Genomic DNA, 19,171 nt, shown 5'->3' with positions numbered 1-19,171 from the left:
GGAACTTGAACGAGGCCCAGGTCGGGTCGAAGCCAAGCACCTATGAACTGTAGAGACTGCGTGGGAGCCAGTCGAGATTTCTCGATGTTGATAATCCAACCCAGCTGCTTGAGGAAGTCCATGATGAAGACAACATGTGCAGTCAGCCCTGTCTTGCTGTGACATCTCATCAGGCAATCGTCGAGGTGTGGGTAAAAGGATATACCTCTGCGATGCATGAAGCGTGACATCGGAGTCGTGATTCTGGTGAACAGCCATGGCGCTATGGATATCCCAAAGGGCAGGATTGTCCATTCGTAATGCCGACCCTGTAGCACAAACCGCAGGAAGTGATGGAAATCGGCATGCATCGGAACGTGCAGGTAGGCGTCCTTGAGATCTAGCGAGGCAAGCCAATCCCCCGGTCTGATCACGGCTATGACATCTCGCAACGTTAACATCTTGAAGGTCGGAGGAGGAGACAGGTAGTGGTCGTTGAAGACCGCCAAGTTGTGAATCATTCGCAGCTCCGGAGAATCTTTCTTTGGTACGAGTAAAAGCCGGGTGTTAAGTGTGCTTCCGAAATGCTGCGAACGGCTCCCTTCTCCACCAGCTTGTTGACGGACTCCTGTAGAACCGTGACTTGCGCGACGGAATGCCGCGGTTCTCGAGGTGAAGTGGTCAATGGAGGGATGGCAGACAATTGCAGATGATACCCTGTCTTCAAGATCGACGTGACAAACGGATCTTGGCAAAGTGTCTGCCAGTTTCGCCAATAACGGCGAAGTCGACTTCCGACCATGGATCTTCCGACCGGTGTGGTACACACCGGAAGCGTCAAAACCGAATCGTTGTTCTGGTTCAAAATCAGGGGTGGGCGTAGGTTGAAGCAATCTGAGCAGTCCACGATCTGTTGGCTGGCGTCAACGTCGACCAGGCTTCCCCTGGGTCCGAGCTGGCGGACCGGATGGTCGTCTGACCGGAAACCGTCGAGAAGGTTGACCTCGAAAGGAACCTTTCCAGCGCTTAGATGGTGGTTGTGGTGTGAATGTAGACTTCCTCTTCGTGGATTCCAACGTAGAAATAAGTTGCAACGCTTTGACAGTTGCTGTCGACTGTTGGTCCTTATCATTGGCCTTCACCACCTCAGAAACTTTGCCTGCAAACAGCTTCGTTGCGGACCACGGTTGAGCTAACAGCTCCTTCTTATGCTGGAAATCCAAAGTGGATTTTTTCAGATAAGCCTGGCGACGGTATTGCATCAACATCGAAGACATCGAAGTCACCGAAGACGTCAGGAAAGCTAGCATCTGCGCCGATTGCTGAAACAGCGCGTAGCACCGTGCATCTTTTGCCTGGGTGGCCATCGCAGCAAGGAAAACGTCCAAGTAAGATAACACAAACAAGCAACGTCTCTGGGCAGTATCCATGGCTTGTACTTGTTTGTCCGTCAAATCCACGGTTGACGACTTCCCAAGACGGTGAACATCTTCATCCAAAGACGGAGCTCCATCTGTAAAGGGCATGTCAAACACCGGATACATACGGTGACCCCAAGATGGGAAGGCGACGAAAGACGCTGTGTCTTTAAAAGTGCGGTCTAAATCTGTCGCCACCTCGGATACGAGTGTACCGGCTGCCAAGGAACGGATCACCACATCTTCCGGAGGGACATCAGTCGCTATCATCGGTCCCTTCTTGGACGGCGTTGGTGGATGTGGCAAGGACGGCAACATGTCATAGACGGCCGCCAAGCAATCCCTCATATTCATATGGTCAGGAGATTCAGGCTCATCAATGATGGAAACCGCTGTAGGCGCTGCATCTCCAAAGTCTCGAAGCACTCGAGCACAGGCTAATCGATCCGCCGAAGCAGAAGTCACTGGTGAACCGGACCGTGGACGGTCCCGTCGAGAACCCTCTGAAGCCTCAATAGAAGGTCTGCGCTGCTGATCCACGGAACCCGTAGGGAGCCGTGCAGGTCGTGGCGAACGGCTACGGGCCCGGCTCCGCTGCGCCAAAGATGACTTCCCCGCTGAAGATCGGTGATCCTTGGAGGCCGTGGAACGTCTAACTGATTGAGTCGGCTTGTCAGAGGGCTGCATAGGAACCGCAGGCCTGTCATCTGAAGTCTTGCGTCCTGGAGCCGCACCCCCCGAAGAGGGGACTTGAACCGGACCTGACCCCAAACCCGCCGGTTCTGGTAAGGCCGCCATCGACGCCATGGTCTCTTTCAGCATAGTGGGTAGCATCGAACGTAATACATCTGCTACGGAGTCCGCAATTGACGGCGAAGATTCCACTTTCTTGGCTCTCGCCGACACCACCTTCAAAGTAAGCCGCGAAGTCGACAGTAGACAGGCCCGAACACAGGTCGCATCTCGAAGAGAGGCTACAAGGAACACGGCAACCCGGACATAGATCATGAGGGTCGCCGCCTGCAGTGAACTTTTTACAGCGTAAACACGCTCGTACCTGTCTCTGAACATTAACATCCGACATGATAATAAGTTTTCAATCTGTGAAAGAGAAAGAAAAAGAATCCATGACACAAACACAAAGCCGGTCAACAAAGACGCCATTTTGCAATGGCGTCCGACACGACAACTGGCAATATAATAACATTTCATGTAATTAACACTTGGCAAGTCAAGCGAAATACGCGAAAAACATACGAAAGCTAACAAAAGCTAACGAAATAAGGTGAAAAAACATTCCACCCAACACAAGCCAGTCAATACAGACGCCATTTTGCAAATGGCGTCCGACACGACAACCGGCAATATAACAACATTTCATGTAATTAAACGCTTGGAAAGTGAATACGCGAAAAGACACATACGAAAGCTAACGAAAGCTAACGAAATTAAGGTGAAAAACATTTCACCCAACACGAATACAAAACCAAAGGTCTTATAAAAAAAGTTGACTCCAAACAGAGCCAAGCAAAAAGACGTCCAGACCCTTTAGCGAAGAGAAAAAGAAGAAAGTTACAGTCATGTGACCGGAACTAGAGAGCAGTATGCAGTAGAAGAATTTAGGCCATCCCATTGGCTGTTGGGATGTTCGGACCAGACCACTTGCGTGGGGGGGAGGTGCACTTGTTTGAGGACAGGTAATGTCTATAGAAAAACTATGGTACATTCAACTTTAAGGTTACATTAATATAATGTTCTCTGTATAACACACACATTATTTTTTCATACATTTATAAGCAATGGAAAATGTACCTCTTCAAATTTCTTTTTGTGGTTTTCGATCTGTTTCCTAAGTGCCGCGGTGACGCGTTTGTGTTGCTGGGCACCTCCCACTCGCTCTGTCTTCTCTATCTGCTCGATCTCAGATTGCTGACAAATAAAACAAGTCTTGGAATCAAGTACGGGTATCACACATCTGTTAAACTAGAAATTGCTGATAAATAAAACAGACATGGAATCAAATACGGGTATCATACAACTGTTAAACTAGAAATCGCTGACAAATAAAACAGACTTGGAATCAAGTACGGGTATCACACAACTGTCAAACTAGAAATCACTGACAAATAAAACAGACTTGGAATCAAGTACGTGTATCACACAATAGTTAAACTAGAAATCACTGATAAATAAAACAGACTAGGAATCAAGTACCGGTATCACATGACTGTTAAACTAGAAATCGCTGATAAATAAAACAGACTTGGAATCAAGTATGTGTATCACACAATAGTTAAACTAGAAATCACTGATAAATAAAACAGACTAGGAATCAAGTACCGGTATCACATGACTATTAAACTATAAATCTCTGATAAATAAAACAGACTTGGAATCAAATACGGGTATCACACAACTGTTAACTTAGAAATCAGTGATAAATAAAACAAATATGGAATCAAATACCTGTATCACAAGACTGTTCAACAAGAAATAGTAAATAACTTTAAAATGCAAAATATCTTCAATTTGCATTTGCTGACAAATAATATAGACAATCGTGTTAAGCTACAATTATTCAATGACTTTAAAATGATAAATATCTTCAAACAGGTATAGAAATAATAAATACATTGAAATACTAAAATGATGTTTAAACTAAAAATATATTCAATTTCAGACTACTCATAAAATGCACACATGAAATGAAATCAGTTTATTTATAAATACATGAACAATATAAATGAGTTGTACCACATATTGTGGTTTATTAATACAAACAAAATAATATGACATTGATAGAAATTTGTTAAAATATAGGCTTACCTGTAAATACTATTCAAAAACAATCAAAGGATAACATAGTACCGTAATTATAAGTAGATACATTTTGATATTAATCAGAATTATATTTAATTTGTGTTTTACAATTTTTAAAATAAGAAATTTTAAATATTTTAAAACTAGATCTATGTTCAGTGACAACTTGCTGACAAAAATTTAAAATTGTTTCTACTGATGTGATGGAATTTTCATATTTACTCAAACCACGAAAGCCTGTGTTAAATATGAACTCACACACAACTGCACACTTTTAAAAACTGGCTGTCAACAAAAGTAAGAAAAGTTTGTTTTGTTTTACAACACCACCAGAGCACATTGATTAACGAATAATCGGCTATTGGATGTCAAACATATGGTAATTATGACTCGTAGTCATCAGAGGAAACCAGCTACATTTTTTCCTAATGCATCAAGGGATCTCTTATATGCACTTTCCCACAGACAAGAAAGCACATACCACAGCCTTTGTCCAGTTGTGGTGCACTGGTTGGAACGAGTAAAAAAACAATCAGCTGAATGGATCCACCGAGGTGGTTCAATTCTGTGATGCAAACACCTCAAACGAGCACTCAACCGACTGAGCTAAATCCTGCTCCCTAAAAAAGTGAGATGAGTTTTTAAAAATGTCTCCAATAAGACTTCTTTTCAAACAGGAAGTGAGGAACAAGATGCATGCTGGTATTGGTAGTAGAAGTAGAAATAGCAGGAAGAGATAGTGCAGTGGCTGTGGTGCTGGTTGCAGTCAAACTCTATCAATAGCAAAGAAACAGTAGTAGTAGTAGTAGTACTTCTACTAGTAGCAATAGTAAATCTAACTGAATTATTGCCATTGTAATACAGAAATATTCTAGAAATAGTAGTAGGTAGTACTAAACCAAATAACTTCCGGCTGGGTCAAAGTTCGAGGTGCACCCAACTTTTGATAGAGAAGTGAACACCACAAGTCCTGTGATTGGTTATAAATGTGAGTGTGTTGGTTGTAAAAAATAATAGTTTCATCTGGGTAAAAAAAATGTGCAATTTTATTTCATCTAGTACCAATGTGTCAAGTAGCCTTGTGCTTGAAACATGTATGGGGTACCTGTAAAAAAAAGTACTCGAATTTTGTGCGAAACTAGGGTAGTCATAGACGCTACCTGTTATCTCAGAAACGAGCAGCTTGACCCCCATTTTTTTCTGATTCACTTTAAGTGTAAGGGGTGGTAGTATTTATATCCGTGGCGTTTATGTCGGTTGATACGTTGCAGGTAGGAGTTTTAGCCACCTATGTTACTATTGTCGTCTATGGGTTTGATTTGGTAGTATACACCCTATAGCACATATTCAGTGCATAATAAAAAATATTATGATTTTGTCATTTTATTTAATTAAACTATACTGGTTGATTAATTAGCCATCACTCGATCATGCAAGTTCACAATGACCTTGACCTTGACAATAATATCTGTACATGGCTCTGAATGGGGTTTGAATCAAAGTTAGCACTGAAGAAAAGTTGGTTTTGGCCTATAATTCATACTGTAAAGATTTCAATAATTTCTTTTTACATGGTATTTGACTTGCCATATACAACTGCTCTTAAATATGGTATTATATATAGGCAACCTGAACTAAGATTTTAATAGCAATTTATTTTTATATTAAAAATAGCATGTGCCAATAGTGGGTTAATGTCTTTAGTTTCCATTAACATTGTTAATTTTTTATGTATGAAATTCTGAAAACTCAAATTTGTAAAGAAGTTGATTTTTGTCATTTTGACATATTTATAGGGTGCTAAGTTATATTTTAGACAAATTTGTAGTTTTATGCAAAATTTAAAGTAAATTTGAAGAAAAACTTTACCAAAAACATACGGTAATTAAATTTGTTGTTACTATTGTGCCTTCTGTTCTTATTTGTACATAACAATAAGGTTGTTAAACATATACTTAGATCTCCAGATCATTTTTTTTTCTTAATAATCACTTAGTTAGCTCTCATGAAAAGCATTTTGAGTTTATACTAGATTCAGAACCAATTTTTTTCAGATTTGATTATCTGCCTTGGATTAAGTTGATAATTTATTTTATTGTTAAAGCTGTATTACCTAATGTTACTAGCTAAATAAAATGCTGGATTACAGATTGTAGGAATACATCTAATATACATATTGTATTCATCCAGATTAGAAAATAATGCAAGAAAATAGATGTTCGGGTAATTTTGTCATTTAAAAATAGTTTTTTTCAGTAATTAATCAAAAATAAATGTGTTAAAGCTGCATGATTATTCCAGATATCACAACTATTAAAACCTCCAACTACAGTAGGCTATAAATAAAATATAGTCAGGAATATTGGTGGCTGCCAATAGTTTTGATGGTTCATTATGAAAATCAGCATGGCCGATGGATTCGAAATTCCCACACCTGGTAACTTGAAGACACCCACACCCAGCATACAGGATTTCCTCCCAACACTAATGTTCAGGACATTAAGTCATTACTTCATACAGGTACAGTCATGGTTTGTGTTTCCTTCCTCAGACAGTGTATTTTTTTAATACTGATATTTCTTTGATGTGCCTGTTAAGGTCTTCATAATCTAGGGGTCAATCAAGTGCATGTGTTTTAATGGAATTCTTTAAAGGGGTAGAGGTACTCTGACTATCTTTGTTGTCTCTACATATATACCTGAGTACACACACCCAACTGAAAGTAAATATCTTCAGGAGTTTTATTTTAAAACATTTTGTTGTTTAATATGACATATTGCATTTGTACAAAACTATATGCAATATATATGCTTTTTTAGGTGTACATTATATTAGGTTGCACTGTAGAAACAACAGTTTCAGTGAGGTTGTCAGTTTATGTCAGAATACACCAGATCCTGGTTGTCATAAAGACACATAGCTGGACACTTTTTGAAAAATGTATGTTATTTGTATAGGTAGTACTAAACCAAATAACTTCCGGCTGGGTCAAAGTTCGAGGTGCACCCAACTTTTGATAGAGAAGTGAACACCACAAGTCCTGTGATTGGTTATAAATGTGAGTGTGTTGGTTGTAAAAAATAATAGTTTCATCTGGGTAAAAAAAATGTGCAATTTTATTTCATCTAGTACCAATGTGTCAAGTAGCCTTGTGCTTGAAACATGTATGGGGTACCTGTAAAAAAAAGTACTCGAATTTTGTGCGAAACTAGGGTAGTCATAGACGCTACCTGTTATCTCAGAAACGAGCAGCTTGACCCCCATTTTTTTCTGATTCACTTTAAGTGTAAGGGGTGGTAGTATTTATATCCGTGGCGTTTATGTCGGTTGATACGTTGCAGGTAGGAGTTTTAACCACCTATGTTACTATTGTCGTCTATGGAATTTGATTTGGTAGTATACACCCAGTAGCAGCATAGACATAGTGCTACTACAATGTACTAGAGGTATAATAATAATAGTAGAAAGAGTAGTAACATAGGTATAATATAAAAATATTCCCACAATAAATGGGGTAGAAAAAACAGCACAACCACTACTCCAATGATTATAAAGCTAGTCTACATAGGATACACCAGACCCAAAGTTCAAATTAATCTGGCTCTCTAGCTACCACAGAGTTTAAATATTTTTAGAATAATTGCTCTTGCAATGTTAACATCAAGGAGAAAGCTACATGTAGTCTACATAAATTGTTCTCGGTATCACACACTCAAGGCCTAAACTAATCTAAATCTACCACACAGTTTAAATAGACTAAAACATGTACAAAGTTGATCTAGTCACATGACTTTAAACTGTCTATGTTTGTTCAAACTAATGATATCTGACTATTGTTAATCCAATTAGCTTAACCACTGTCTCAAGTTTCAAGCTAGACTCTTCAATGATTTGTTACAATTATTGTACCCAACGTTTTGCCTTCAGTTGTCCAAGTAATGTCCAATGACTACCGGCCTTGTTGCTTTTGTGGTTAAGCCATCAAAAATAAGGCTTGTACGCACTGGGTTTGCAGCCTGATATCGGCTCCCACCCAAAGCAAGTTTAACGACTCACTGGGTAGGTGTAAACCCACGACACTGACTTCTCTTGCACAAACTACTAACCGCTAACCCTCTGTCCAAGACAGACAACCCAGATAGCTGAGATGTGTTCCCAGGACATGGTGCTTGAACCTTAATTGGATATATTTATGAAAATAAGTTGAAATGAATGAATGTCCAATGGCTATTCCTGTGGAAAGATGGACATTATGTAGACAACCAACAGAACTGCAATCCCCCGATGTTGCCAAAATGTTGGGTACAAATTGTAATAAAAGTGATAAAATGCTTAACTTTACGATTTCGAGATTTTAGTAAAGTCAAACGAGACTGGTTTGCTCCTACCTTTTCAGACTTAAATTAAAGGCATTTCTGAAAAGATTCACACGGTTAGACAAGTGTATTTGGATTCTTGTAACTCACACAACCATAACTTACTTTGAGTGCATACTCTGAGGCTATTTGCTGTATCTCGTCCGACCGCATTCCCACTAGTGACCCCACGCTACTGGCAGTTAGCTTGCCCTAGACAAAGGGAGACAAGCATGCAATAACTACCACAAAGGCTTTTAACAAGAAAAACATTATGCCACTGACGGTTTCAAATAAATAAAATAAAGGAAGAAAGCTTTTGTATCTGTCTGGCTGCGAAGACTGGTATTACAAAAAATAAATCTACAAAATGCAAAAAATCACTTGATCAAACAACATGAAACAAGTAACAAAAATTAAAGAAATTTTTAAATACAAGTTTAAAGTTGCCAACCATAGTTTTTGAAGTACATACAGGCCTCTGAAATTTGTGAGAATGATAATTTCGTTCATGCGTCGCTCATACAAATTTTATTTTGGGTAACCTAATTTCCGTTCATACTTAAAATTAAGAACATCAATTACGTGACCATAACAGGTTAAGTAAAAGGAAATGGGTTACCCGAATTTGTTTTTGTGCAACCAATAAATAAGTTACGCAAATTTTTAAATTTTCATAGGCCTGCATGCATACCTATGTACATGTACCTTTTATTTTTTTCAAAAAACTAATTTTGAGTTGCTACAAATGCCAGGATGACTAGAAAAATACCAGAGTAGCCAAAACTAATGATTTAATAATTTTAAAAAGTTGTAAATAATGTGTAAGGTAATAGTAATAGCTGAAAATATACTCACCACCACCCTAAAAAAACATTCACCAATTTATAATTGATATGATTTTTAAAGTTGCAATTGTAGTGATATAGATGTCCGTTCTTGTTTAATTTACGGGACGGCAATTTTGGGGTGTTTCGGCACAGGCATGTATGTATGATATACTAGTATTAAAATAAGTCGACATACAGTTGGAAAGATGATTTATGAAAAAAACTGTATGCTGCTTAATTTTTTGTGTTGAGTATATATTACACTGCCTAATAACTGAGGTTAGCAGCTCTAACACTGTATACCTCCTGCACTATTCAGCAGAGTTTGATATAAAAAATAAAAACCTTAAAAAAAAAACCCGTACTATATCAAACATAAATTTTTATTGGTAACTACTGATGGAAATAAATAAAAGAACACATAAGTAGTAACATCAAATGTTGACTACAACCAAAATCCTTGTCCACAAGTATCAGGAAATTAACCGTGTTACTGGACGTCAACCCCACAGTACTGACATGCAGTTTCACAATATATCTCTGTATTTTATACAGACTTAACTATTCCAGGAGTGAATTACATTTGGTCCCAAATACCATGTATTCCCTTATTTTTTTCCATCAGTATACTTGCATAGCAACAATGTAGCCAAAATTTCATAATGGTAAAGAAATATTTCATATATTTGCTTTTAAATGCTCATGCATGCATAAAACATTGAATGAATGTAGAACCGATTCATGATGAAAATATAACATGCAAGATATTCAAGTTAGTTTCATGTACCATCCATTTTAAATTTATTTTATTTTATTATTATTATTTTTTTATATTTTAAAAACAAATTAATGATTAATTTATTTTCAGGGCTATATAGCTGCCATATATCAATTTAAATGTATTCACTAAATCTTTTATATTTTTTCACATCACAATGTTCAGAAACAAATTATTCCATAATGTAAAAGTTGAATAAAATTACTAACTGTATAAATTATATGAAAATTAAAAAAATATTCCAAAGAAATGTAACAATGAAAGCTAATGAAATCAAGCTAAATGACATGCAAATTAAGCAGTTACAGTTACCCACCTCATGGATGTCTGTCGCAGACATTGAGCTCATTAGTAGCTTGATACGTCGCTGGAAGAAAATCAACACAACACAACAGTATATATGACATTTCATTTGTAAGAAAAAAAGGAAAAAAAAACCCCAATTTTTTACATTTACAATAGACTGGCATCAATGTGGAATTGTTCTCATATTGATGGAATGCCTTGTCCTACTGCAAACAACCCCGTCTTTTTCTGAGGTAAATATTAATCCCCTCCCCATCCCAATAGTTGAGCTCATCTTTCAAATTCTTTTGCTATTCTACCTGACCATATCTTCCCAAGAGTCACAGATAAAGATATGCTTTAACTTTTTATTTTGTTAAGACATATAAAAAAAAAGTGTTCAAAGATTCATTAGCTAGCACAAGTTCATGGATTTAAGTTAATAAACAATCATCAAAACTTTTTTTTCACAAGTGATCACTTGAAATGGTCAAAGAATATAATAATCTTGTACATAAAATCTAGAACACTTTATAGGATATTAAGTACAAATAGATTTTATAAACTTTTCATAAAAACAAATTAGAGAGAATAAAATGAAGAGTCTGGAAATCGAGAATTGCAGACAATTACCAGGTATTTTCTATCTGTGAGTGGAGTTGTTAATAAGAAAGAATAAAATGAAGTCTGGAAATCGAGAATTGCAGACAACTCCTGGGTATTTTCTATCTGTGAGTGGAGTTGTTAATAAGATGACGAGTCTGGTAATCGAGAATTGCAGACAACTCCTGGGTATTTTTTATGTGTGAGTGGAGTTGTTAATAAGATGTGACAAGTGAATGTGTATTTTCTATCTGTGAGTGGAGTTGTTAATAAGATGTGACGAGTGAATGTGTATTTTCTATCTGTGAGTGGAGTTGTTAATAAGATGTGACGAGTGAATGTGTATTTTCTATCTGTGAGTGGAGTTGTTAATAAGATGTGATGAGTGAGTGTGAGAGTCCCAACCTCTTCCTCCTCCTGCAGGTTCCCCCCCGGCTCACTCTCAACTCCCAGGCCCGCCGCAATGGCTTTCTTCTTCGTCGTGTGCTCGTCATCCTGATAATCACAGATTGTTACTTATTAAAAATAAACATATGATATTGGTACATGTAACATTTTACCTTTAGAGGCTTTGGATTTCGTTATTTATCTTCAAAAACTTAAATTATTAGATTAAAACAAATGAAAGTAAATGTTGTTTACTAATTTACAATTTTGCTTTAAAAATCCCAAACCAGTTTTAAGCAGAAAAACATGCTTTATACAATGTATTTCTGTTCATTCCTTTCTCGGGATAGACTGTACTTTACTTGTACCAACCTTTTCTTCTTGTTTACTTGCACCATATCTCCTGCAAAATAGAAAACAAAATGTAGGGAAGAAAGTCACCACATAAGAAGCAAGGAATGAACTTTTCCAACAGATAGGACAACACATACCATGGCTTTTGATGTTGCACTGGCTAGGATGCAAAACGAAAGGAGAGGCTTAATTCATTAATGGAAATTAATCCTAGAAGCTTTATGATGTCCTCTATGAGGCCTACAATATGCTGTTCAGAACAGCAGCACACAACCACAAGTGTTTGGATAACATCAGTGAAGTTCACTGCCCACTGTTCAACCCTTCAGGGGTCTAATTCACTAAAGTCTCGCAACTTTGCGATCTCGCAGTGCAATGCTAAAAGACTTGCAAAGAGGATGCTTTGTTGTCTAGCAGAGCCTAAGATAGCTTTGTAAATTAGGCCCAGAACTGTTAACCTTGCATGAAATAGGGGGTGCCATGTATTCAGGGGTAGACACTTCTATACAAACATCAGCTAACTAAAACAAAAGTTTGTTTTATTTAACAACACCACTAGAGCACATTGATTTATTAATCATCGGCTATTGGATATCAAACATTTGGTAATTTTGACATATACAGTCTTCGAGAGGAAACCTACTACATTTTTCCATTAGTAGAAACGTATCTTTTATATGCACCATCCCAGACAGGATAACATATACCATGGCCTTTGGTATACCATTCGTGGTGCACTGGCTGGAACGAGAAATAGCCCAATGGGCTCACTGATGGGGGATCGACCCCCAAACCAACCATGCAACATGTGATCACTTTACCACTGAGCTACATCCTGCCCCACAGCTAACTACAAAGACATCCTAAACCTGAAACTAGAATAAAACATGTTTATTACAAAACGGCCTCGGTGGCATCGTGGTTAGGCAATCAGTCTACAGGCTGGTAGGTACTGGGTTCAGATCCCAGTCGAGGCATGGGATTTTTAATCCAGATACCGACTCCAAACCCTTAGTGAGTGCTCCGCAAGGCTCATTGGGTAGGTGTAAACCACTTGCACTGACCAGTGATCCATAACTGGTTCAACAAAGGTCATGGTTTGTGCTATCCTGCCCGTGGGAAGCACAAATAAAAGATCTCTTGCTGCCTGTCATAAAAGAGTAGCATATGTGGCGACAGTGTGTTTCCTCTAAAAAAGTGTCAGAATGACCATATATTTGACGTCCAATAGCTGATGATAAGATAAAAAATGAATGTACTCTAGTGGCGTCGTTAGATAAAAACAAACTTTACTGTTTATAAAAATGATTTTCTCAGTACCGACCTGCCATATTCCAACAGAGTGGAGTGCACGCGGGTCTCTTCATCTTTTAACTTCTCCGCATCCTGTCGGCGGTATCGTCTTCGCGGCTTGTAAGCATCCTGGAACAAAAATTAATTGGGTTAAAATGTGAATTGTACCAGTCATTTCAGGGCTTTAGATTACATCAAAGTCAAGGCGATAATACGTTGTGCCGAAAATACATCGGCCCAAAATAATCATGCCCAAATTAAGCACAAACATGCTGACCTCAAAATATATCACCTCCAAAAGAGAAATAACTTGAAATACATTTCTGAATATTGACAACTCTACAGCAGCTGTTAATGACAGTACTGAACTAAAACAACCTTCTTGAACTCAGAAGGTCCCTGTTGTGTCTAAAATTAGTGCGATCTAAACCCTGCATTCTATAATACAGGTACTAATTTGTAAGTCAGGATACTTGTTCAGAGATACATTTAAACTATCATAAAGAGAGAATTCTGCAATTCCATCACTACAATCAAGAAGAAGAAGAAACAAGTCTTGAAAAAGATTGAACATGCAGGGCAATACGAGTGACATTACAGAAGTGCCTCAGTGTCCTTGGGAGTTAAAATGTGGTGTCAGTTTCAACTGATAATTTGTGATGTTTGGCTTCAGGTTATGTATGTTATTCAGGACATTTACGTTATTCAGAACATGTACGTTATTCAGGTCATCCCGTAGGAGTAACCAATTAAATGTTACAAAAGTGATCTGCAACATACATTAGAGATGAAAACAATCTACAATGGGTGATTTTCTTGAGACGAGTGTCAGAAAAACCTTCCACAAAAGGACGAGTGTCACAAATATTTTCCAGTTCAATCTGTCTTATAATTTTAGTATAATTATCATAAAATTCACTGCATTTTATTTTAGTACTGTGACGTCACTCCTTCTCTCAGCTGATATATATTACGTCACTAGAAGGAATGCATGCAGCATTACATATTACGTAACTTCACTCCTTCTCTCAGCTGATATATATATTACGTCACTAGAAGGAATGCATGCAGCATTACATATTACGTAACTTCACTCCTTCTCTCAGCTGATATATATATTACGTCACTAGAAGGAATGCATGCAGCATTACATATTACGTAACTTCACTCCTTCTCTCAGCTGATATATATATTACGTCACTAGAAGGAATGCATGCAGCATTACATATTACGTAACTTCACTCCTTCTCTCAGCTGATATATATATTACGTCACTAGAAGGAATGCATGCAGCATTACATATTACGTAACTTCACTCCTTCTCTCAGCTGATATATATATTACGTCACTAGAAGGAATGCATGCAGCATTACATATTACGTGACTTCACTCCTTCTCTCAGCTGATATATATATTACGTCACTAGAAGGAATGCATGCAGCATTACATATTACGTAACGCCACATACTACCTTTGATTATGGAATGGCGTAACAAACAGGTAGCAATGACCGTCTACCTCCTAAACGACGAGACTAATTAACCAATGAAAAGGGCGATTACTGTCTAGGAACAGGTGACAGACAGTTTTTGTAGCATGACTTTCTGGCACCTTTCTACCAAAAAACTATAAGTATGTGAAATCTCTAACCTAAGTGACAGAAACGGTTTGTAACTGGACAGTGAATGTTTATATCTGTCCAGATACAAACTGTTTCTGTCAGTGAAATACCTTGACAGCAGATACTGAAGAAATGGCTTTGGGTTTCTGTTCCTCAAACACAAGATCCTGAAATAAACAAGATAAGTCATCAGGTAATGATATTCATTCATTTCAACTTATTTTCGTGCTGTAGTCCGATGGCTTAACCACGACACCGGTAGGTAATGATATGAAAACAACAATCATTTGGTAAGGTATATAGAACATTAATGTCCTAATGTAAGTGGTGCAGTGCCCGATCATACTCCATATACTAGATATTGTTTAGAGAATTTAATTTACTAATCATCAGCTATTCAACGTCTAACATTTGATAATTCTGAAACATAGTTAGAAACCATCTACATTTTCCATTTAGCAACAAGGAATCTTGTATATGTATTTTTCCACAGACAGGACAGCACATACCACAACCGTAGATATACCAGTTGTGGGACACTAATTGGGACAGGGAAAAACCCAGTCAGAGAATGGGTCCACGAAGGGACTTTGACCGTATGAATGAAGCACCTCACAAAAACATGAACTACTGTATGACAAATTAAAGTACCATTAACATATATATATAGAATTAATAAACAGCTGACCTTGCCACTGTCACTCCCACTCCCCCATCACTCCCTCTCCCTGCCACTCCTGCTCCCCCACCACTCCCGCTCCCCCATCACACCTGCTCCCCCATCACACCTGCTCCCCATCACTGCTCAGGGCATAAAATTTGGCACGAACGATTTTGTCAATCATCTGTCAGTTATGCAAAACCAATATCGACATGAAGGACGGATCATTCGTGCAAAAACTATAATCGCTCGTCAGAAAATGTAAACCGACGTGTTTTGGCTAATATAACTACGCTGTCTCGTGATAAATATTCTTGCGCACAATAAAATTGTGCAATAAATAGGAAGCGAAAAAAAACGTATGTGAAGTTCTGTATATTTATTTACTTTTTGACACCTGTGTGGTTACATTGAAAACCCTTGCTAAATCAATTTATTAAAATATGACATACACAGCGAAGAAAATAGTACGTTTAATAAGGGACTTTAAAATGACGAAGTGGAAATTAGAACATGATGAAACACTGAGTTGCAGCATCGATTGGATCGATCGAGGATTTGCAGAACTTCGGGTCTTTCTGTTCAGACCCGGAAGCTCAAAGCTACCGGGAAATCCCTGTTTCGTTCAGACTCTTGTTTGGCGCCAACAAGTACTCCCCTGTAACAGAACCGATGGGGTAGTGTGCTAAAATGTAAATGGCAGCTTTCAAGTTAGTCCCAGCATACCAAATGATAATAATAATTTAGTATTTATGATAAGAATTTGGAGAAAAGCTACGAAAATCGCCCATCTTAGATTCTCATTTGATTACCATTGCCGGTTAACCTTTTCATTTGTATCTGAACCACTGGAGAAAATCGTTCGTGCAAAAACTAAAACCACACAATAAAAAAAAAAATCAAATTTTATGCCCTGATTGCCGTTTCCATCACTCCCGCACTATTCCCACTCCCCCACCACTGCTGCTTCCAATCTCCCATCACTCCCGCTCCCCCATCACTCCCACCATTCCTGCTTCCCCACCACTTCCGCTCCCCATCACTCCCAATCTCCCATCGCTCCCGCACCACTCCCGCTCCCATCACTCCTGCTCCCTCATCACTGCTGCTCCCATCACTCCCACTCTCCCACACCCCTATCACTCCCGCTCCCCCACCACTCCCGCACCCCCATCACTCCCGCTATCCCATCACTCCCGCTATCCCATCACTCCCACCATTCCCGCTTCCCCACCACTTCCGCTCCCCATCACTCCCAATCTCCCATCGCTCCTGCTCCCATCACTCCTGCTCCCCCATCACTGCTGCTCCCCATCACTGCCACTCTTCCTATCCTGCTCCCCATCACCCCCCCCCCCCCCCCCCCCCCCCCACCACTCCCGCACCCCCATCACTCCCGCTATCCCATCACTCCCGCTCCCCCACCACTCCCGCTCCCCCACCACTCCCGCACCCCCACCACTCCCGCTCTCCCATCACTCCCGCTCCCCCATCACTCCCGCTCCCCCACCACTCCCGCACCCCCACCACTCCCGCTATCCCATCACTCCCGCTCTCCCATCACTCCCGCTCCCCATCACTCCCGCTCCCCCATCACTCCCGCTCCCCCATCACTCCCACCATTCCCGCTTCCCCACCACTTCCGCTCCCCATCACTCCCAATCTCCCATCGCTCCCGCACCACTCCCACCACTCCTGCTCCCCCATCACTGCTGCTCCCATCACTCCCACTCTCCCATCACTCCTGCTCCTCATCACTCCCACTCTTCCTATGCTGCTCTCCATCACCCCCCCCCCCCCCCGCACCACTCCCGCACCCCCATCACTCCCGCTCTCCCATCACTCCCGCTCCCCATCACTCCCGCTCCCCCACCACTCCCGCTATCCCACCACTCCCGCTATCCCATCACTCCTGCTCTCCCACCACTCCCGCTCCCCCACCACTCCCGCTATCCCATCACTCCCGCTCCCCCACCACTCCCGCACCCCCATCACTCCCGCTATCCCATCACTCCCGCTCCCCATCACTCCCGCTCCCCCATCACTCCCACCATTCCCGCTTCCCCACCACTTCTGCTTCCCATCACTCCCAATCTCCCATCGCTCCCATCACTCCTGCTTCCCCATCACTGCTGCTCCCATCACACCCACTCTTCCTATCCTGCTCCCCATCACTCCCGCTCCCCCACCACTCCTGCACCCCCATCACTCCCGCCATCCCATCACTCCTGCTCTCCCATCACTCCCGCTCCCCCATCACTTCCACCATTCCCACTTCCCCACCACTTCCGCTCCCCATCACTCCCAATCTCCCATCGCTCCCGCACCACTCCCGCTCCCCGTCACTGCTGCTACCATCACTCCCACTCTCCCATCACTCCTGCTCCCCATCACTCCCACTCTTCCTATCCTGCTCCCCATCACTCCCGCTCCTGCACCACTCCCACTCCCCCACCACCCCCATCACTCCCGCTCCCCCATCACTCCTGCTCCCCATCACTCCCAATCTCCCATTGCTCCCGCACCACTCCCGCTCCCCCACCACTCCCGCTCCCACACCATTCCCGCTCCCCCACCACTCCCGCTATACCACCACTCCCGCTCTCCCATCACTCCCGCTCCCCCACCACTCCCGCTATCCCACCACTCCCGCTCCCCATCACTCCCGCTCCCCCACCACTCCCGCTCCCCCACCACTCCCGCTCCCCCACCACTCCCGCTATCCCATCACTCCTGCTCTCCCATCACTCCTGTTCCCATCACTCCCACTCTCCCGTCACTCCTGCTCCCCCATCACACCCACTCCCACCACTCTTCCCATCCTGCTCCCCATCAATCCCACTCCCCATCACTTCCCTGAGACTAGTTCCAGGAGTAAGTTTTAGCTCACCTTAGTATAGTAAGTGAATTTATATTGTAATAATATGGTAATATCTTAAAAAGCTATAGATAATCTAATATCTTAAAAGGCTACACATAAAGCAAATTAGGGGAGCAATTAATCACTCCCTTCAATTTTTTTCATGATGAGGTCTGCAACATGTAAATAATCTATGAATATAGCAGGAGCTTCACTTTTAATTTACTTTTTTCTTAAGCACATACATGTGTAGGTCTAAAATTAAGTTAACTTTACAATAAAGTAAAGTCAAAATCAGACAAAACATGTTTAGCCATGTTGTAGACAAACATCAGGAGAAACAATAAATGCTATTTCAATTTTATAAACATTATTGAAAATTCTGCATTAAAATTACTTTGGCTAAAAGGAAATATAAAGACCCTATAATAGTGACATATTTTGCAACAATTTTCCACCACTGCAGTTGTGTAATCAATAATGATGTCATGCATCAATGTTTAAAAAAAAAAAAAAGTTTGGAAAAATTTAGTATAGGTATTTTGTGAGACGATCTGTGATGCCTACATGAAAGCCATTTACATACAATTTGTAGAGCCCACTGTATGTAACTGCACACCTAATCTGATGAACATAGAATAAGCTTTTGATAACCGACATATTCAGTACTTGTTGTTAACCTTGAACTAACAGACAGACACCCCATATCTATATCAAAGATCTATATCTTCTCAAGTCATTGTCACATGTATGTATTACAGATACAGAGTACTACAGATATGTAAAGCTTGTAACTGCACTAAACTGACATCATTTCATCAAATACATATTGAAATATTATTGTACTTTAATTTAAAAAAAAAAAAAAAAAAAAAAAAAAAAAAAAAAAAAAAGGCAGACTATATTTAACAAAGAAACTATTTCAGA

The 19,171-nt window shown here is 40.2% G+C and overlaps 1 protein-coding gene across 1 annotated transcript in view; it reads right to left on the bottom strand.

Moving 5' to 3' along the window:
- LOC121380799 (coiled-coil domain-containing protein 93-like) overlaps positions 1-19,171 on the bottom strand; it is a 62,655-nt gene that overhangs the window by 21,736 nt on the left and 21,748 nt on the right. The window contains exons 6-12 of the mRNA XM_041509775.1: positions 14,834-14,890; positions 13,134-13,231; positions 11,828-11,858; positions 11,474-11,563; positions 10,497-10,547; positions 8,699-8,785; positions 3,210-3,326 (exon numbers count right to left, since the gene is read on the bottom strand). Coding sequence (XP_041365709.1) covers positions 3,210-3,326; positions 8,699-8,785; positions 10,497-10,547; positions 11,474-11,563; positions 11,828-11,858; positions 13,134-13,231; positions 14,834-14,890 — 531 coding nt within the window. The remainder of the gene's footprint in view (positions 1-3,209; positions 3,327-8,698; positions 8,786-10,496; positions 10,548-11,473; positions 11,564-11,827; positions 11,859-13,133; positions 13,232-14,833; positions 14,891-19,171) is intronic.

The sequence above is a fragment of the Gigantopelta aegis genome, chromosome 9 (genome assembly GCF_016097555.1).
Source record: "Gigantopelta aegis isolate Gae_Host chromosome 9, Gae_host_genome, whole genome shotgun sequence".
In the NCBI taxonomy this organism is placed as follows: Eukaryota; Metazoa; Mollusca; class Gastropoda; order Neomphalida; family Peltospiridae; genus Gigantopelta; species Gigantopelta aegis.
This window is presented reverse-complemented; position numbering and strand designations above follow the sequence as displayed.